The sequence below is a fragment of the Uloborus diversus genome, chromosome 7 (assembly GCF_026930045.1).
Source record: "Uloborus diversus isolate 005 chromosome 7, Udiv.v.3.1, whole genome shotgun sequence".
Taxonomy (NCBI): Eukaryota; Metazoa; Arthropoda; class Arachnida; order Araneae; family Uloboridae; genus Uloborus; species Uloborus diversus.
The window spans coordinates 72,321,026-72,337,878 of record NC_072737.1 but is presented as its reverse complement, the minus strand read 5'-3'; the positions used below and the strand labels follow the sequence as shown (position 1 = coordinate 72,337,878).

The following is a 16,853-nucleotide window of genomic DNA, read 5'->3' as shown; positions in this document are numbered from 1 at the left end:
AAAAGTTTCAGAGAAGCTACTGTTTCGAATCGGAGAGGTTTTGGAATTTTTCAGAAAGACTTCAGGATGATTTTAGGAAGGTTTCTGACTTTTAGTGGGGTACGTTTCTATTCTTTTGCAAGATATGTTACTGGTCGAAATTGGGCGTATTCGCTGCCCATTTCTTTTCTGGACGTTTCTTATTTGTTTTTACACTGTTGAATAAAATCAAAAAAATCGTGGAAATCACGCAAACAAAGAAGACAATATTCATCAATCTCGGACATAATTAAAAATTAAAGCCAAGAGAATGGGATCAAAACTCCATCCAAAACAAAACTGTGCATCCAAAACAAAGTGAATGTTGTTTTTGCATTTGTTTTCATTAAACATTCCCGAACAGACGGGAATATTTGTCGAGCGTTAACTGTCGAGTGTTTAATATATATCACGATATATTTCGCAAATTGTAATTATTGGTTGCACACAACGATTGGGAGTTGCATTTTCTAATGCAAGTTTTGCATAACGAGAAACCGTATTCGCCAACTGTTTAAGATAATTTTGACGACATAATATCCAACAGAATCATCATTTCTGTGGGGATACTATATAAATTTTGTGCTTGAAGCTGTACTCCATAGAGTTAAACAAGCACACCGATGTCCAAATCTAGATTTTACACCAAATATATATAATGAAGCTTAACTGTTAGTTAAAGATTTACACATTTCAATTTCAAATTTGTTATTTAGTCCTTATGGTGCGATATCACCTTATCGATTGGTCACCGACTTAGTGAACACTGATTTTCAACCCGAAAAAACAGTGCAATGATGCTGTCTTAGTTACAATTATTGTGAATAATGAGTCATTACTGACAGCTGGAAAAAATTATCAGATTGTGCTGACCGTTAATGCTGAACAAGACTATAGAGTTGTCAATGAAAACAAAGCCGTAATCATTCCAACTGAATTTTTAAATTCTCTGAATATACCAGGAATGCCACTAGACGATTTCCGGTTGAAAATTGATTTACCAATTATTCTTTTTCAGTTTAAATCCACCGAAATTATGCAACGGTACACGTTTCTTCATCAAAATTTCAACAATTCTGACGGAAAAGTTAAAAGAAGAAGTTTTTGTGTTGCCACGTAATCCATTAATTTCGTCATAACTTTCAAACACATTTGAAAGGCTTCAATTTCCGATTTGTTTCGGTTTTGAAAATACCATAAATAGATCTCAAGACCAAACCATGTCTACTTTCGGTATGGACTTGAAACATACATGTTTCTCTCATGGGCTACTCACAAGTGAGAGTAGCCCATGAGAGAAACAAAACTCATCTATCGCCTACTCACGAGTGGGAAAGTTGTCATACCTATTCGCATTAGTTAAAGACATGTTAAGCAAGAATATTGTAAAAAACTTACTGCTTAGATAATTTTCAAATTTCAAATAATAGAACTAAATATCGAAGTCAATGTTATCTACCTCATTCATAAAATTTAATTTTTATATGTTTTTTTATTTAGTTAATGTATTTTGTAAAGAAGTTATTGATTACAAATTAAAGAATTCTGAGATGAATGAAATGTAGTGTACATTCTAAAAGTGTATGCTGGTTTATGCTTAATTTCAACGTTCAGATAGTTTACAATCGGTTTCGATATTTACTATCACTTTCAAGTTATGTTGCTTTTATTTCTGGCCGAAGTCATACTTGCAAAAATTACTAAGCGTAAGTATAGAGCTGTTACCATTGAAATTTTAGTTAGTACTTACTATTTTCAATAACTACTTAATTCTACCTAACACGCCCATTATTATCAATCTCATATGCTTCAAAATTGGCTAAACTAATTTAAATTTTGCTAAACATATTAATTAGATTCTATCAAAATAGTGAGTAAAAGAATATTTTAATCGAACTACTTCGCCACAGCAACGCGTGGCTGGGTCAACTAGTATATATATATATATATATATATATATATATATATATATATATATATATATATATATATATAAAAATCTCGTGTCACGATGTTTGTTTGGGGTAAACTCCGAAACTACTCAACCGAATTTTATCAAAATTCATACATATCTGTAATTTGGTCCAACTTAAAAGATAGGATGGTTTTTATAATTTATTAAAATGTTTATTACACATTAATAGTGTGTATTAATTGTTTAGTTCTATAAATTCTTAATAGATGGCGGTGTAAGTTAATTAATCGATATAACTCTAACATCGTTTGACCTACTGCAAAAAACACTATAATAATTTTTAAAAACTCCGAAACATTGCTTATTGTTTTCATGTAACGTTTCGGGATTTTACAGGTTTTTATTCACTTCCTGAGAAAGTCAATTATATTTGTCAAAAAGTTTCCATAATTGATACAAAGTGCAGATTTCACACCGTTGTGAAAAATATTTTTCTCCACCAGTATCAAGATTAACTGAACGTATTTATTTGGTGTATCGGTTTCAGCACGAGGACGATCATTCCAGATTGACTCCGTTCCCAAAGAGCGCGAAAAGATATCTGTATCACGAAGCTGTGCGAGAGTTGCAGACGAGTTACATTCGAGCCACTTGCTTGAGAGTCTGTCATAGCGTTGGCAGTGATTGCATTAATGCTTTGAGAGCGTGGTTGGAAAAGCAGGAAGATTCCAGGTTTTTTTATTGAACCTACGTTAGGCTTCTCTTAAGGTGCCAGGATCATAACTGGCTTTAAGGGGGTCCAGGACACATTTTGAAATTTTTTTTATTATGTACTTTAGAGTTTTAAAGTTTTTTGAACTGATTCATTATTTATTTAATAAGCAAAATCATAACATTAATATGAAAAAAAATTATTTTCTTATTTAAACTTAATTAGTTTTTTCAAAAAAATGGGGTTGCTTTAAATTGCTATAACTCAAAATATTGTTGGTCAATTTTAAATTTTTTTTCAAAAAAGTATGCACAAATATATAAGCTTTAATTTTTATTCGGCGATTTTAAAAATATTGATTCAATAAAAAATAAAAAATATTTGAAGAAAAATTTCGAAAAATTCGAAGATACTTTTTTTTAAAAAAATCATAATTTTTGCAGTAAACGTTTTTTTTCAAATTCGCCGAATAAAAATTAAAGTAAATTGCTTGAAAAAGATATGCTCCAAGTTTCATTACTTTATCTCTATCGGTTCCTGACTTATAAGAGTTTGAATGCAAGAAATCGGGAAAAATTGCATCATGGAGAAAAACGCGTTTCAAGTTATGTACACATTCGTTAGATGCATGCAACAAAAATAACTATAACTTTCGTTCTATTTAAGGTAGAAACAAGATTCAAACGTCCTCTTAAGCAGAAAAAAACGGAGCAATTTTTCAAATTATATAAAAAAAATTGCAAAATTTGAGGATTTTTGTGTCCCGGACCCCCTTAAACAAGAAGACTGCTGAATTCTTCAAAAATATTCCAGGATAATGTCTGGAAGGTTACTGAATTTAAGCGGAAAACACTTATTATCTTTCATTTTTTTCTTGCAAAGATACTTTCGCAACAGAAAATTGCAGTGACAATTGCATCGTCAGGCATTGCTGCTACTTTTTTTAGATGGTAGACGAACAGCACATTCAGTTTTAAAGTTGCCTATTAGATATTCATAACAAACCAAGCGCAATGTGTAACATTAAAGAAAAAAAACGCGGAATGGCTGTAGTGTTGCAAAAGAGTGCAATTATAGTTTGGGGTAAGTGTACTATGGCTCATGAGCAAAAAGCTTTAATTCGAAACACATCATACGATTATGCAAGATTTGAAAGGCAACGATCAACTTTTTGGTATTATTGTCTGAATACTGTCTGGGGACTTCCGGCAGACAATACCAGTTATTCCGATGAAATCAACGGATGTTTAAAACAATCGTTTTCATAGCGTAATGTCGAAATGATGCGATTAACCACGAACATGCGAGTACAAACGCAAAATGATGTATTCATAAAAGTATTTTCTAAGCAATTGCTGGGTATTGGAAACGGTGAAACTGAAATGTATCAAAATACACAGTACATCAATTAGCCCGACAATTTCAGCACTGCAATTGAGACGAAAAGTGAACTAATTGAGAGTGTATTCCCGAATATATTTTTTTTTTTTTATTATGACTGACTCTGTAATCGCGCTATTTTGACAGCAAAAAATGTTGATGCAGACGCAATTAACTTTTAAATGCTACAGTTGTTGCCCGGGAATTTGAAATCATTTAAATCAATCGACACAATTGCTGATTAGAACAAATCAGTAAAGTTTCCAACTGAATTTTAAATTATCTGGATATACCAGCAATGACACTACACAATTTCCAGTTAAAAATTAATTCACCAAATAAACTTCTCCATAATTAAAACTCCCCGAGGTTTTTACAAATATACACGTATAGTTATCAAAAAGTTCACCGGAAACGTTCTTGAAGCATTAATTTTAACGGAAAAGTATAAAGGAGGAATCTTCCTACTACCATGCATTCCATTAATATCGTCAGAATCTCCAACACAGCTTAGAAGGCTTCATATTCCGCTTCGCTTTGCCTTCACGATAACCATAAATAGATCTCAAGCTTAAACGATGGCGGTTTGGACTTGGAAAATAGGTGTTTCTCCCATGGGTACAGCTACATGTAACCTGCTCATGTGTGGAAAAACCATCAAATCTGTTCGTGTTAGCAAAAGACAAATTAATCAAAAATATTGTGAACAAATTAGTACAGAGATAATTTCCAATTTTAATAATTTAAAATAATAGAAACAATAGTTCGAAATCAATGTTATCTATCTTATTCATAAAATTCTACTTTTTTTTTATAGCGTATCAATTTATGCAGTATATTTTGAGAGAAGTCATTGATTAAAAACTATAGTTAAGGCTAACATGAATAGACTGTGCATACAAAATCTGTTATTGGTAAATGCTTAATTTCAACATTCTCATACTTTACGTACCACCTTCAAGTTATTTTGCACCATTGGACGAAGAAAGTACACTGCAAAAAATTTCCGAAACGTTTCTGAGTATTTCCGTGAAACTTTTCAGGATTTCAGTGGTTTTTATCCACTTCCTGGAAAAATCTAGTATCATTGTCAAAAAGTTCTCTGAATTGCTACACGTTGCACGAATGCAGTTTTCTCACTGTTGTGAAAAATATTTCTAGCTTCCAGTTCAAAGATTAACTGAGCCTATTTATAAAGCGTATGGGCTTCGGTTCGCTTATGACCTGTCCATGCTGATTAAGTGCTGAGAGGGAGCAAATAGGTATGGCAGACGTTCTTTTGTAAGAATTGCAGACGAGTATAATGCGCCATTCTTGCTTGACTTGGCCATGTTTGCAATACTGCTGATGGAACTTTCTAATTAAATCAGGAAAGTGCCAAGAGAGCACACCTACCTTAGTTTTCTCTAATTTTCCAGAAACATGACTGACTTTTAACGGGAAGATGTCTGAATTTTTCACGAGGCTTCCGAAATAATTTCAGAAGTGTTACTTAATTTTAGCGGAAATCATTCCAGGTTTTAAAAGGTATCTTAATGGTAGAAATTGGGCACATCAGCTGCCTAATATTATCCAGGACTGTTTCTGAATTGTTTTTACAGTGTTCTTTCTAAATTTGACGTAAGTATTGATAGTAGTGGTTTTGCAAAAGAAAATTTATTTATTCCTTACTAAATTTAATAAGTTCCTACTTCGGGAAAAAACGACCATTCTCAATTTCCTGAGATTTAAAATCAACGGAACTTTTTCCAGATTTGTTAAAAATATTAATTTGATCGTATAAAAACAATGAGTAAAAAATTATTTCCATTCTCAGCCACAGCAACGCGTGGCTGGGTCAGCTAGTATATATATATAAATCTCGTGTCACGATGTTTGTTCGGGGTAAACTCAGAAACTACTGAACCGATTTTTATCAAATTTCATACGTATCTGTAATTTGGTCCAACTTAAAAGATAGGATGGTTTTTATAATTTTTTTTTGCAAATAAAATGTTTATTTTACATTAACAGTGTGTACTGATTGTTTGGTTCTGCAAATTCTTAATAGATGGCGCTGTAAGTTAACTCATCCTCAAAAATTTTATTCTTAAGTTAATTAAAATTTACAAATGATACTATGTTACGGATATTGATGGTTATCAATAATATCGCCGTAGAAAGGAGGAGTATAGAGACCACACTTTTCAATGTAAATATCAAATTCTACAAATCAAGTTAAAATTTTGATAAGCAGCGGATAGTTCCATACTCACCACTGCTTTTAAAAACGTATGAGGCTCATATAAATGTCGAGTTTTGCTGTACAATGGGAGCCATTAGGCACCTTTGCCAATACGTTATTAAAGGTCCTTATTAGGTCGCATTTAAGGTAATTTTTATGGACAATATTAATAAAATAACGCGATGAGTGGATGTATGCAGCAGCTAAGCTATCTGGTCTAATTTAGTTTCCCCATATACGAAAGAGACCCTTCTGTACAGCATCTTGCAGTACATATTGAAAACGGTCAACGAGTATATTTTACCGAAGATATTTTCTACGAAAATTACTTGAGCCACCAAAAACGATCCTTTTTTTTTTAACATGTTAAAACTTAATGTGTTTGGCTTGATTCTCAGAAATACAATTATTTACCAATATTCCACGCTATTTTACATGCACTGTAAAAAAAAATCCGAAATGTGACCGATTATTTCCGTGGAACATGTTAATATTTCACAGGTTCTCAACAATTTTATTTGAAAATCAAGTATATGCGTCAAAAATTTCCTAAATTGCTACAAACGTCACGAATGCAGATTTCTCACTGTTGTGAAAAATATTTTTAGTTCCCAGTATAAAGATTAACTGAAGGTATTTATTAAGTGTATCTGCTTCAAGTAAGCTACGATCAGTCTGCATTGCGTAAGCTCTAAGAGAGAGAGTGAATGAGCCTCTGGATTCCGTAACTTTGCAGGAATCGTAGGCGAGATAGACTAATGGTACTTGCTTGCGGTTCTGTCTTATCTTTTGCCATGCTTGCAGCATTATTGTTAGAGCTTTCCTTCAAGAATAGTGAGGAGTCAAGCTTTTTAATCAACTTACCTAAGTTTTTTCTGAAGCGACACGACTGGCTTTTAGCTTGGGATAGTACTGAATTCTTCGAAAGATTCCAGAATAATTTCAGGAAAGTTAATGACTTTTAGTGATGAACTGACTTTACTACCGTCGTCGTGGTCCGTTCAGATTGACGTAACTCCCTATGGGAGGAAGTGATTCTCTGGATTCCGTAACTTTCCAAGAGTAACAAGCAAGTAAAATTCTTTGTGCGTGCTTGAAAGTCCTTCTAAGCAGTAGCTATGGTTGCGATAATACTTTTAGTACTTTCTTGGTGAGTCAAAAAATGTGCCAGGCTATTACTTTTTATATTACTTCCGTTCTCTCTAAAAGTTTCAGAGAAATGATTGTTTCGAATCGGAGAGGTTTTGGAATTTTTCAGAAAGACTTCAGGATGATTTTAGGAAGGTTTCTGACTTTTAGTGGGGTACGTTTCTATTCTTTTGCAAGATATGTTACTGGTCGAAATTGGGAGTATTCGCTGCCCATTTCTTTTCTGGACGTTTCTTATTTGTTTTTACACTGTTGAATAAAATCAAAAAAATCGTGGAAATCACGCAAACAAAGAAGACAATATTCATCAATCTCGGACATAATTAAAAATTAAAGCCAAGAGAATGGGATCAAAACTCCATCCAAAACAAAACTGTGCATCCAAAACAAAGTGAATGTTGTTTTTGCATTTGTTTTCATTAAACATTCCCGAACAGACGGGAATATTTGTCGAGCGTTAACTGTCGAGTGCTTAATATATATCACGATATATTTCGCAAATTGTAATTATTGGTTGCACACAACGATTGGGAGTTGCATTTTCTAATGCAAGTTTTGCATAACGAGAAACCGTATTCGCCAACTGTTTAAGATAATTTTGACGACATAATATCCAACAGAATCATCATTTCTGTGGGGATACTATATAAATTTTGTGCTTGAAGCTGTACTCCATAGAGTTAAACAAGCACACCGATGTCCAAATCTTGATTTTACACCAAATATATATAATGAAGCTTTACTGTTAGTTAAAGATTTACACATTTCAATTTCAAATTTGTTATTAAGTCCTTATGGTGCGATATCACCTTATCGATTGGTCACCGACTTAGTGAACACTGATTTTCAACCCGAAAAAACAGTGCAATGATGCTGTCTTAGTTACAATTATTGTGAATAATGAGTCATTACTGACAGCTGGAAAAAATTATCAGATTGTGCTGACCGTTAATGCTGAACAAGACCAGGCTCGGATTGGCCCGCCTGCCAACCTGCCCGAGGGCAGGTGCGCCCTTCCTACTCTTTAAGATGAAATGCAATACAAACGCCTTCGCTGAAAAACAAAATTAAAAAAAAAAAAACTTGTCTTGCAAAATCAGAACGAAGTTTTCTAATTGATTCGAAAGCTTCCATACCTTCCCCTCATTTTGAAGTTTCGAAAATTTTTCTCCGAGCCCGGTTTCCCTAATGTTATCGTCTAAAATTTTCCGTCTTTCGAGTTTCAATTTCGAAAAATTTCCGGGGAAAGTTCCTTCTATCCCATCTCCCCTCCCTTTCCGTAATTTTTCCAAAGATGATCAACAAGAGCGTTTTTAAGACTCTTATTTCAAAAAAAAAAGTAAAGGGAGAGACCTTCGAATCTTCAATTAAAAAGACTGCCTATTCTGGAGCTTCGATTTCGAAAACGTTCTGGAAGAAAGTTTCGAATCGCATTTTTTTTCCCTAATGTCATTAAAGATGGACGGCAATAGCGTTTTAAGATTGAAATTAAAAACAATTTCTGGAGATAAGGCCACTAAACTTTCTCTCTTTATCTTCTAACATCATCGAAGTTAGTCTAAAACTGCATTTTTGAATTACATGAACAAGTTTATTATTGTTGGTAAAATCGGTAGGGGTTGCCGTTTGAATGCAGTTGTCTAAGCGTTTATCAGTGAGTTTTCCTACACTTAGTTTTAATGAATTTCATAGTGGAAAAGTTGAATTTCGTATAGATATGTTGCAGTGCATTTTTTAACATAATGACCACTTGACACCAATATCGCGTAGTGAAAAAAAATCTCTCTCAGAAGATGCGAAATCAAACCACTGGGCGACTTCAGAAATTCGGGATGTACTTATTCATTATTTTTTCTAAATTGCCGTTTTTGGCACTTGAGTGAAAAAACTAGTGAAACGTGCTTTCCCCTAAAAGTTAACAAAGATGTCCTACAGTCAAGTTTTTACAATTTCAATGGGAAGTCCACAAAATCTCTCCTCTCCCAAATAAACAAAAATCGTCTAAAATTGTGTTAAAAAAATTCCGGGAAAAGGTCACCAAACTCTCTCTCTCTCCATCCCCCAACACATCACAAAAAATCGTCTACAACTGTATTTTTATGACTTTAATTCCGAAAATTTTGCAGGGGAAAGTTCCTCAACTCCCTCTCTCCAATGCCATCGAAGATTGTCAAAACTTTTGAATTTTTGGAGCTTCAATTTTGAAAAAATCGCCGGAATCGAAAACGTTATCGAAAATGTCGTTAATGAGGGCTTTCAATTACGTTTTTAGAACTTCAGTTCCAAAAACATTCCAGGGGAGAACCCTCAATCTCGAGTCCTTCTCCTAATGTCAATGAAGACCCACTAACTTATGTTTTTGAAGTTTCAATATTGAAAATTTGAGGGTTTACTCCGGACTCAATCCCTTCCCTTTACGCTACCAAAGATGGCTAACCATCGTATTTCAAAGCTCCAATTTCCAACAATTTCCGATGGAAAGTTCCAAACCCCGTTCCTTCCCCCTACGTCATAAAAATTGGCTTACAACTGCGTTTTTGAGACTTCAAGTTCAAAAAATTCCGGAGAGGAGCACCATGTCTTTCTTTCCTTCTTTCTTTCCTCATCTTTCAACATCATTCAAAGATTGTCTAAAACAGCGTTTTTGGAACTCCTAACATCGAAAAGTTTCTGTTGAAAAGTTCTGAACCCCATGTCTTCTGCTACGTCATTAAAGATGGTCTACAATTGCGTATTTAGGAGTTCAATTACAAAAAAAATTTCCGGGGCCCCCGAACCCCCTGGTTTTTAGTAACACTAAAATTGCGTTTTTGAAGCTATCATAAAACAACTGGGGAGAACTCATGTCTCTCATCTTTTCCTTCAAGAACACAAAGATAGCAAATAATTGTGTTTTCGAAAATATACCCTTAAATTAAAAAAAAAAAAAATCCGTAATGGGGTCCCCAAACCTCCCTTTTACTTGTTAACCTCCAAATAGTCTGAAAATGCGTTCCGAACAAAAATTTTCGGGAGAAAGCCTGCAAACACTCCTTCCTTTGCGCGAATATTAAACAAAACTCAATCAACAAACAAATCCAAAACTATCTTCAAATTTTATTTTCAAATGCAATTTTAGTATTTCATTATGTTCGGTACGTAAACTGGTAAAAAGAGATGCCATTTTGTTGCTGCAACCTTTTTTTATAAGGAAAAAAAAACAATTGAGGACCTGAATAACAACTGAAAAAACTTCACGAGTTTTCAAACGAATCAAAAGTTAAAGGGTTTAATTCAGATAATAGATCCAGAATATTAGTAGAAACTCTTTTTTCAGTTTTTTTATTCTTGTGTGTGTGATACTCGAAACACTTATAACTTTCATTCAAACTCTTTGAGCGAAGCACATTACACATTATTCGGAAAAAAAAAACATGCTACAAATTTTTAACTTTTTAAAAAATTTTATTTTCATTAGTCCACCCTCCCCCCCCCCTAATGAATTAAACAATCGCCCCTCTCAACAGGATCGTCTGGATCCGCCACTGATCGCTCCTCTAAAATGATCGTCTATATCCTTTCCGCGATCCAACCTCCCCCCCATTCCAAAACCTCCACCCCCATTGGCATGCGCCTTCAGAAAAATTGGGGTATGCACCTTTTTGAGGACCCAGTCCGACCCTGAACAAGACTATAGAGTTGTCAATGAAAACAAAGCCGTAATCATTCCAACTGAATTTTTAAATTCTCTGGATATACCAGGAATGCCACTAGACGATTTCCGGTTGAAAATTTATTTACCAATTATTCTTTTTCAGTTTAAATCCACCGAAATTATGCAACGGTACACGTTTCTTCATCAAAATTTCAACAATTCTGACGGAAAAGTTAAAAGGAGAAGTTTTTGTGTTGCCACGTAATCCATTAATTTCGTCATAACTTTCAAACACATTTGAAAGACTTCAATTTCCGATTTGTTTCGCTTTTGAAAATACCATAAATAGATCTCAAGACCAAACCATGTCTACTTTCGGTATGGACTTGAAACATACATGTTTCTCTCATGGGCTACTCACAAGTGAGATTAGCCCATGAGAGAAACAAAACTCATCTATCGCCTACTCACGAGTGGGAAAGTTGTCATACCTATTCGCATTAGTTAAAGACATGTTAAGCAAGAATATTGTAAAAAACTTACTGCTTAGATAATTTTCAAATTTCAAATAATAGAACTAAATATCGAAGTCAATGTTATCTACCTCATTCATAAAATTTAATTTTTATATGTTTTTTTATTTAGTTAATGTATTTTGTAAAGAAGTTATTGATTACAAATTAAAGAATTCTGAGATGAATGAAATGTAGTGTACATTCTAAAAGTGTATGTTGGTTTATGCTTAATTTCAACGTTCAGATAGTTTACAATATATATATATATATATATATATATATATATATATATATATATATATATATATATATATATATATATATATATATATATATATATATATATATATATATATATATATATATATATATAGTGCATATATGTACAATGTTATTATTAAGATGCTGACAGTTTTTCAGTTTTTTGGGTCGAACAATATTCTAAATGTCAAACTGTTGTAAAAAGCGAATACACTGGATGCCGGTTAATTGAACCAGCTGCTTTAATGAATCAAATCAGCAAAACAGAATCCAGCTTTATTGAACTTGCCGTTTTAATGATTTAAAACTGCTTAGAACAAATATGATTCATATAAGCAGCAGAAGTTGTATTAGTTTTTTCTTTTCCAATTACTTTTTTAACAATCGGATTTTTAACAATAGAAAAGAAACAATTATGGGATAAAACAAATTCACGGTTTTATTTTTTATAACATTTACCTCTGAAATGCTCGTTCATTTTCTTGAGTAGTAGTTTCGCTTTCGGGACCGTGGTTGTAAAATTGTTCAGTTCCGGTTTCCTTGTCCTTATGAAAATCTCGAACACATAGGAAATTTTGGTACCGTCTTTCCATGTATCTAAAAGCAAGTAAAGACGCATGTAGCAGCAAATCACAATATAAAAAAAAAACAAAAAAAAAAAAAAAACATTGAATCTTTAAATGCCTTAAGTGCCCTTCCTTTTCACGCAAAAAAGTATTTATTCAAAATGACAGATCCTGAAATGCGTTCACTTTAACCTAATTTCTTGCAAAGTATTTACAAAATGTTACACAGTTTAAACTTTTTCTGATGCTAAACATGCGTTTTAAATTTGTTTTAATTATTTAAAACTCTAAAATAAAGTTAATATTTCTTATGAAACGTATTTTAAAATGTAACAGTTTGATTTCAAAGATATAGTTTTTGATTTATTAGGCCTAAAAGAAAGGTTCTTAAATTTACCGTGAATGGGGCTACGTTGGCCCTAATTTTGGAAAAAAATTTCGTCTTCTCCCTAGATTTGTATTACTATTATCATTTCTAAGCCGTGGTAACCTTCTTAATACCTTTAGCGTACTCTTTATTTAATTTCTGAAGGGTTGTCATTTTTTTCCAAACCGTTTTTTCTGTTTTTATTTGTTTTTTTAGGCTTTTTTTTCACAATGTTACATTTGCATTTTGGTTACTTTGATCCAAGATGGTTTTCCCTATTTACAGTCATTACATAACTGGGTATAGCTAGCACCATTTTCAGCACAAAGAATCCATACTTTTTACGGGGATGTAGCTGATAATCAAAAACGTTTTTGGGAACAAATTTAGCAGAATACTTCATACGCGTGTTTCGAGGTTTCAGGGAACCTTTTTTCAACGCGATAGAAAGCTTTGGAAGAAAAGACATCCTGTAAGAGCAACGAGAATGAATAGAAAACAGTTTCAATAGAAAAAATAACAAATTAGCAAAATAAACAAGACAAAATGGAATTGAAAGTTGAAATTTATTGCATGGTTCTCTTCGAGGAAAAACCTTTAAGCAATAAATTTCGTCAAAAATCCCATAATAATAAATTCTGCTGACAAAATGAAACCACTAATGAATAAATTAGCAATAAATTTATGTTAAAAAAATATTAAGATTTAATTGCCACATTTAGCGAAATGCAGAACTGACATATTACAGGAAAAATATGAGAAACGTTGGGGAGACAACAAAACTAAATCCAAAGTTTTTGTAAAATGAAACGAGAAATGGAAACGTAAAGACGTTACCATTTCCTGTCTTTACAGTTTCATTTCGACGTTTTATTTTTCAAATATTTAGCATTTTTTATTTCTTTTGTTGTCTATTTAGACGTCTTTACGTTTCCATTTCTCCTTTTACTGCTTTTTGATGAAATTTATTGCTTAACGTTTTTTTTACTATGGGAATCTTGAAATAAATTTCGGCTCACATTTCCATTATGTTTTGTTTATTTTGTTAATTTGCTATTTTTGCTATTTAAACTGTCTAATGTTCATTCTCGTTGCTTTTACCGGACGTCTTTCCATTTAAAAACTCACTATTTGCATTGAAAAAGAGGTTCCTTGAAATCTCGAAACATGTGTATGCAATAATCTGCTAATTTTGTGCGTCAAAACGTTTTTGATCACCAGTTCAAATCTGATACTTACAAGATGTCATCGAAGTAAGCGTTGTCATTTAAACGACAGTCACAATCGTCGCTCCATTCGGAAGGCCCTTGGTAAACTGAAGAGTCTTTGCGTTCGCTGAGCTGAAGAATAATGAAATATGTATCAAACGTTGATTGGAAAGAAACTTTTAATTTGACAATTATCTAAAATGTTACCAAGTGAAATTTTAATTTTTATTGGGTAGACCAAATGAACACTTAAGCACGCTTTCATTGTCGAAAATCCTTAACATCGTTAAAAACTGCAGCACAATTGGTGCATGACAGTAAAAACATAAAATTCTTCTTCAAAAAAGTCCAGATCTTTACCAATTAATTACGAATACTTACCTGTTTTTTCTTTAAAAGTTGGGGGTATAGGGGCTCTAAAGGGAAACCTACTGACCCAACCAAGGGAATTAACAACCGTAACAAGATCGCTAACTTCAACATTTTCAGTTTCTTCTTTGAAAATGTAAAGAGGGAAGATAATATTGCAAAGGAAAACTTGTGAAACCTTATCCCCCCTGCCAAAAAAAAAAAATAAATAAATAAATAAATAAATTAAATAAACAAAATAAAGAAATAAATAAAACAATTTGAATTTTGACATCTTGAATTCAAATTATGTCTTTCGCAATCACGAGTGTGTGTGTGTGTGCGTGTGTGTGTGTGCGTGTGTGTGTGCGCGTGTGTGTGTGTGTGCGTGTGTGTGGTGTGTGTGTGTGTGTATCTAGGCGTGTGTGTTTGTGTCTGTGTGCAGGCATGAGTGTGTGGGTAGTTGTGTGTGTGCATACGCGTGTGTGTTTGTGTGTGTGTAGGTGCGTGTATGTATGCGTGTAAGTATAGGATATTGACGCAACCTGGAGATTGTTTTCGCTAGAGGAGCAGCATCGAGAAGAGATGGCCCACGGGTGGTGCTGCAGAGGGAGGCGGGGGGGGGGGAAATAGAATTAAAGGAAATCAAAACAATCAAGTGAGAACAATAAGCAATCGTGATTGCTCAAAAAGAAGCTGTTTATTTACTGGGACGTTGAGCTGTTCATTTACTGTTGCGCATCAGTTTCAAGAAAGTGTCTTGTCGCTCCTGAAGCACAAATGTTACCTCAAAAAATGACATAAATGAACTTTTTTAAAAGTTCAAAGATAGTCAAGTAGCGGATGTACATATGAGGAACTAATACACTTATTTTTTCTATTTTCAATAGTTAATATCGTTTAAATTAAGTTTTTTTTCCAACACTTTAACACGCTATCTTCTGTAAAGCAACAACTCTCTAGTGTCGTATTATGTTTTATTGTAGTATTGTAAAGTTTTTATGCATTGCTTTTGTCCACTTTATTACATATATTGATGTTAAATTACCAAAATATTTGTCAAGAGCAAAATAAAATTGTAACTGATAATAATGTATTTCTTAATATATTTATACAGAAAGGGCTAATCTCTGTCCGGATGTCCGGGCTAAACTTCAAAACTACTGGAGGGATTTTAACCATTTTTTCACCATTGATAGCTACATAATCGGGGAACAACTTAGGCTATAATTTATTACTAAAAAAACTCAGTTTAAGAACATCGTGATCGAAAGCAGTAAATGTCATGTCATTTCCAAATCAAGTGATTAAAGATTAAACCCATTGTTTCGAAAATTCGTTGCCTAACAACAGCAATATTAAAAGTAATCGTAATGTAAATTTTGAATCAAGGCCTCCCTGGAGCAAGCATGACATTGCTTTCTTAGGAATTGCATCCTCATCCTTATACATAAAGGGCTAATCTCTGTCCGGATGTCCGGGGTAAACTTCAAAACTACTGGAGGGATTTTAACCATTTTTTCACCATTGATAGCTACATAATCGGAGAATAACTTAGGCTATAATTTATTGCTAAAAAACATAGTTTAAAAACGGCGTGATCGAAAACCGTGAATGTCATGTAATTTCCACATCAAATGATTAAAGATTAAACCCATTGTTTCGAAAATTCGTTGCCTAACAACAGGAACATTAAAAGTAATCATAATGTAAATTTTGAATCAAGGCTTCTCCGGAGCAAACATGAGTCTAAAGTCATTTACACTTTTGGAAACTCATTTTTTGCACACTTAAGTAAACATAGTAGAGAGCTTTTTTTTTTTTGTGTACTATTTGAGTAAATAAAGCGCAGTTTTTTTTAGTGATCTTTGTTTTTGTTAGATATATTTTGGAAATTCTTCAAATTTTTATATGCTTCACTTTGTGCTTTCGTTTCTGAATGAATACTCTTTCTTTCTTTATACTTATTGCTGTTTTACTTTTATGGGTAAGGATAAAGTTCAATTTTTAATGACGTCAAAGCGGTGTGTTTTGAATTCTTTCAGTTAAAATAGAAAACAAAAGAAGGTAGCGATTGTTTCTCACAATTTTTACTGACCCAGGCAACGCCGGGTATTTTTTCTAGTATTTAAATAAAGTTCCTCAGAGATCCACATGCTGAGATTTATCTGAACATTTAAAACTGATAAACCGTGCAAGTAATAGGTGCGGATTGTCTCTGAGAGTGTCAAGTGTACAACATATGAGACTGAAGCAGGGAGATGCAAGGGTTGTCAGTGGCAAAATGAAAAATTTAGAGATGACCAATGCAAATGGTAGGTGAACCTCTCCTCTGTCTTCGGGCATTAGATATACTATATAACCAAAAATATCGGGACACTTTCAAAAATTCACATTTTTACGGATTCCTCAAGAAATAAAAGACCATTTTCTTTCCCCTTCCACATAAAAAGTCTCCAGCAGCCATTTTCCCATAAAAATTAAATCTACTTTTAATTTAGAGGACGAACAACAAATTGGGGAAACACAAGAAGGTTTTTGATCATTTTTTATTGT

General features: G+C 33.2%; 1 protein-coding gene across 1 annotated transcript in view; it reads right to left on the bottom strand.

Annotated features, from left to right (window-relative positions):
• Nucleotides 1–16,853, bottom strand: part of LOC129225814 (2-Hydroxyacid oxidase 1-like) — a 71,895-nt gene that overhangs the window by 47,873 nt on the left and 7,169 nt on the right. Inside the window, exons 3-4 of the mRNA XM_054860325.1 lie at nucleotides 13,981–14,081; nucleotides 12,268–12,405 (exon numbers count right to left, since the gene is read on the bottom strand). Of these exons, the coding sequence (XP_054716300.1) occupies nucleotides 12,268–12,405; nucleotides 13,981–14,081 (239 nt within the window). The remainder of the gene's footprint in view (nucleotides 1–12,267; nucleotides 12,406–13,980; nucleotides 14,082–16,853) is intronic.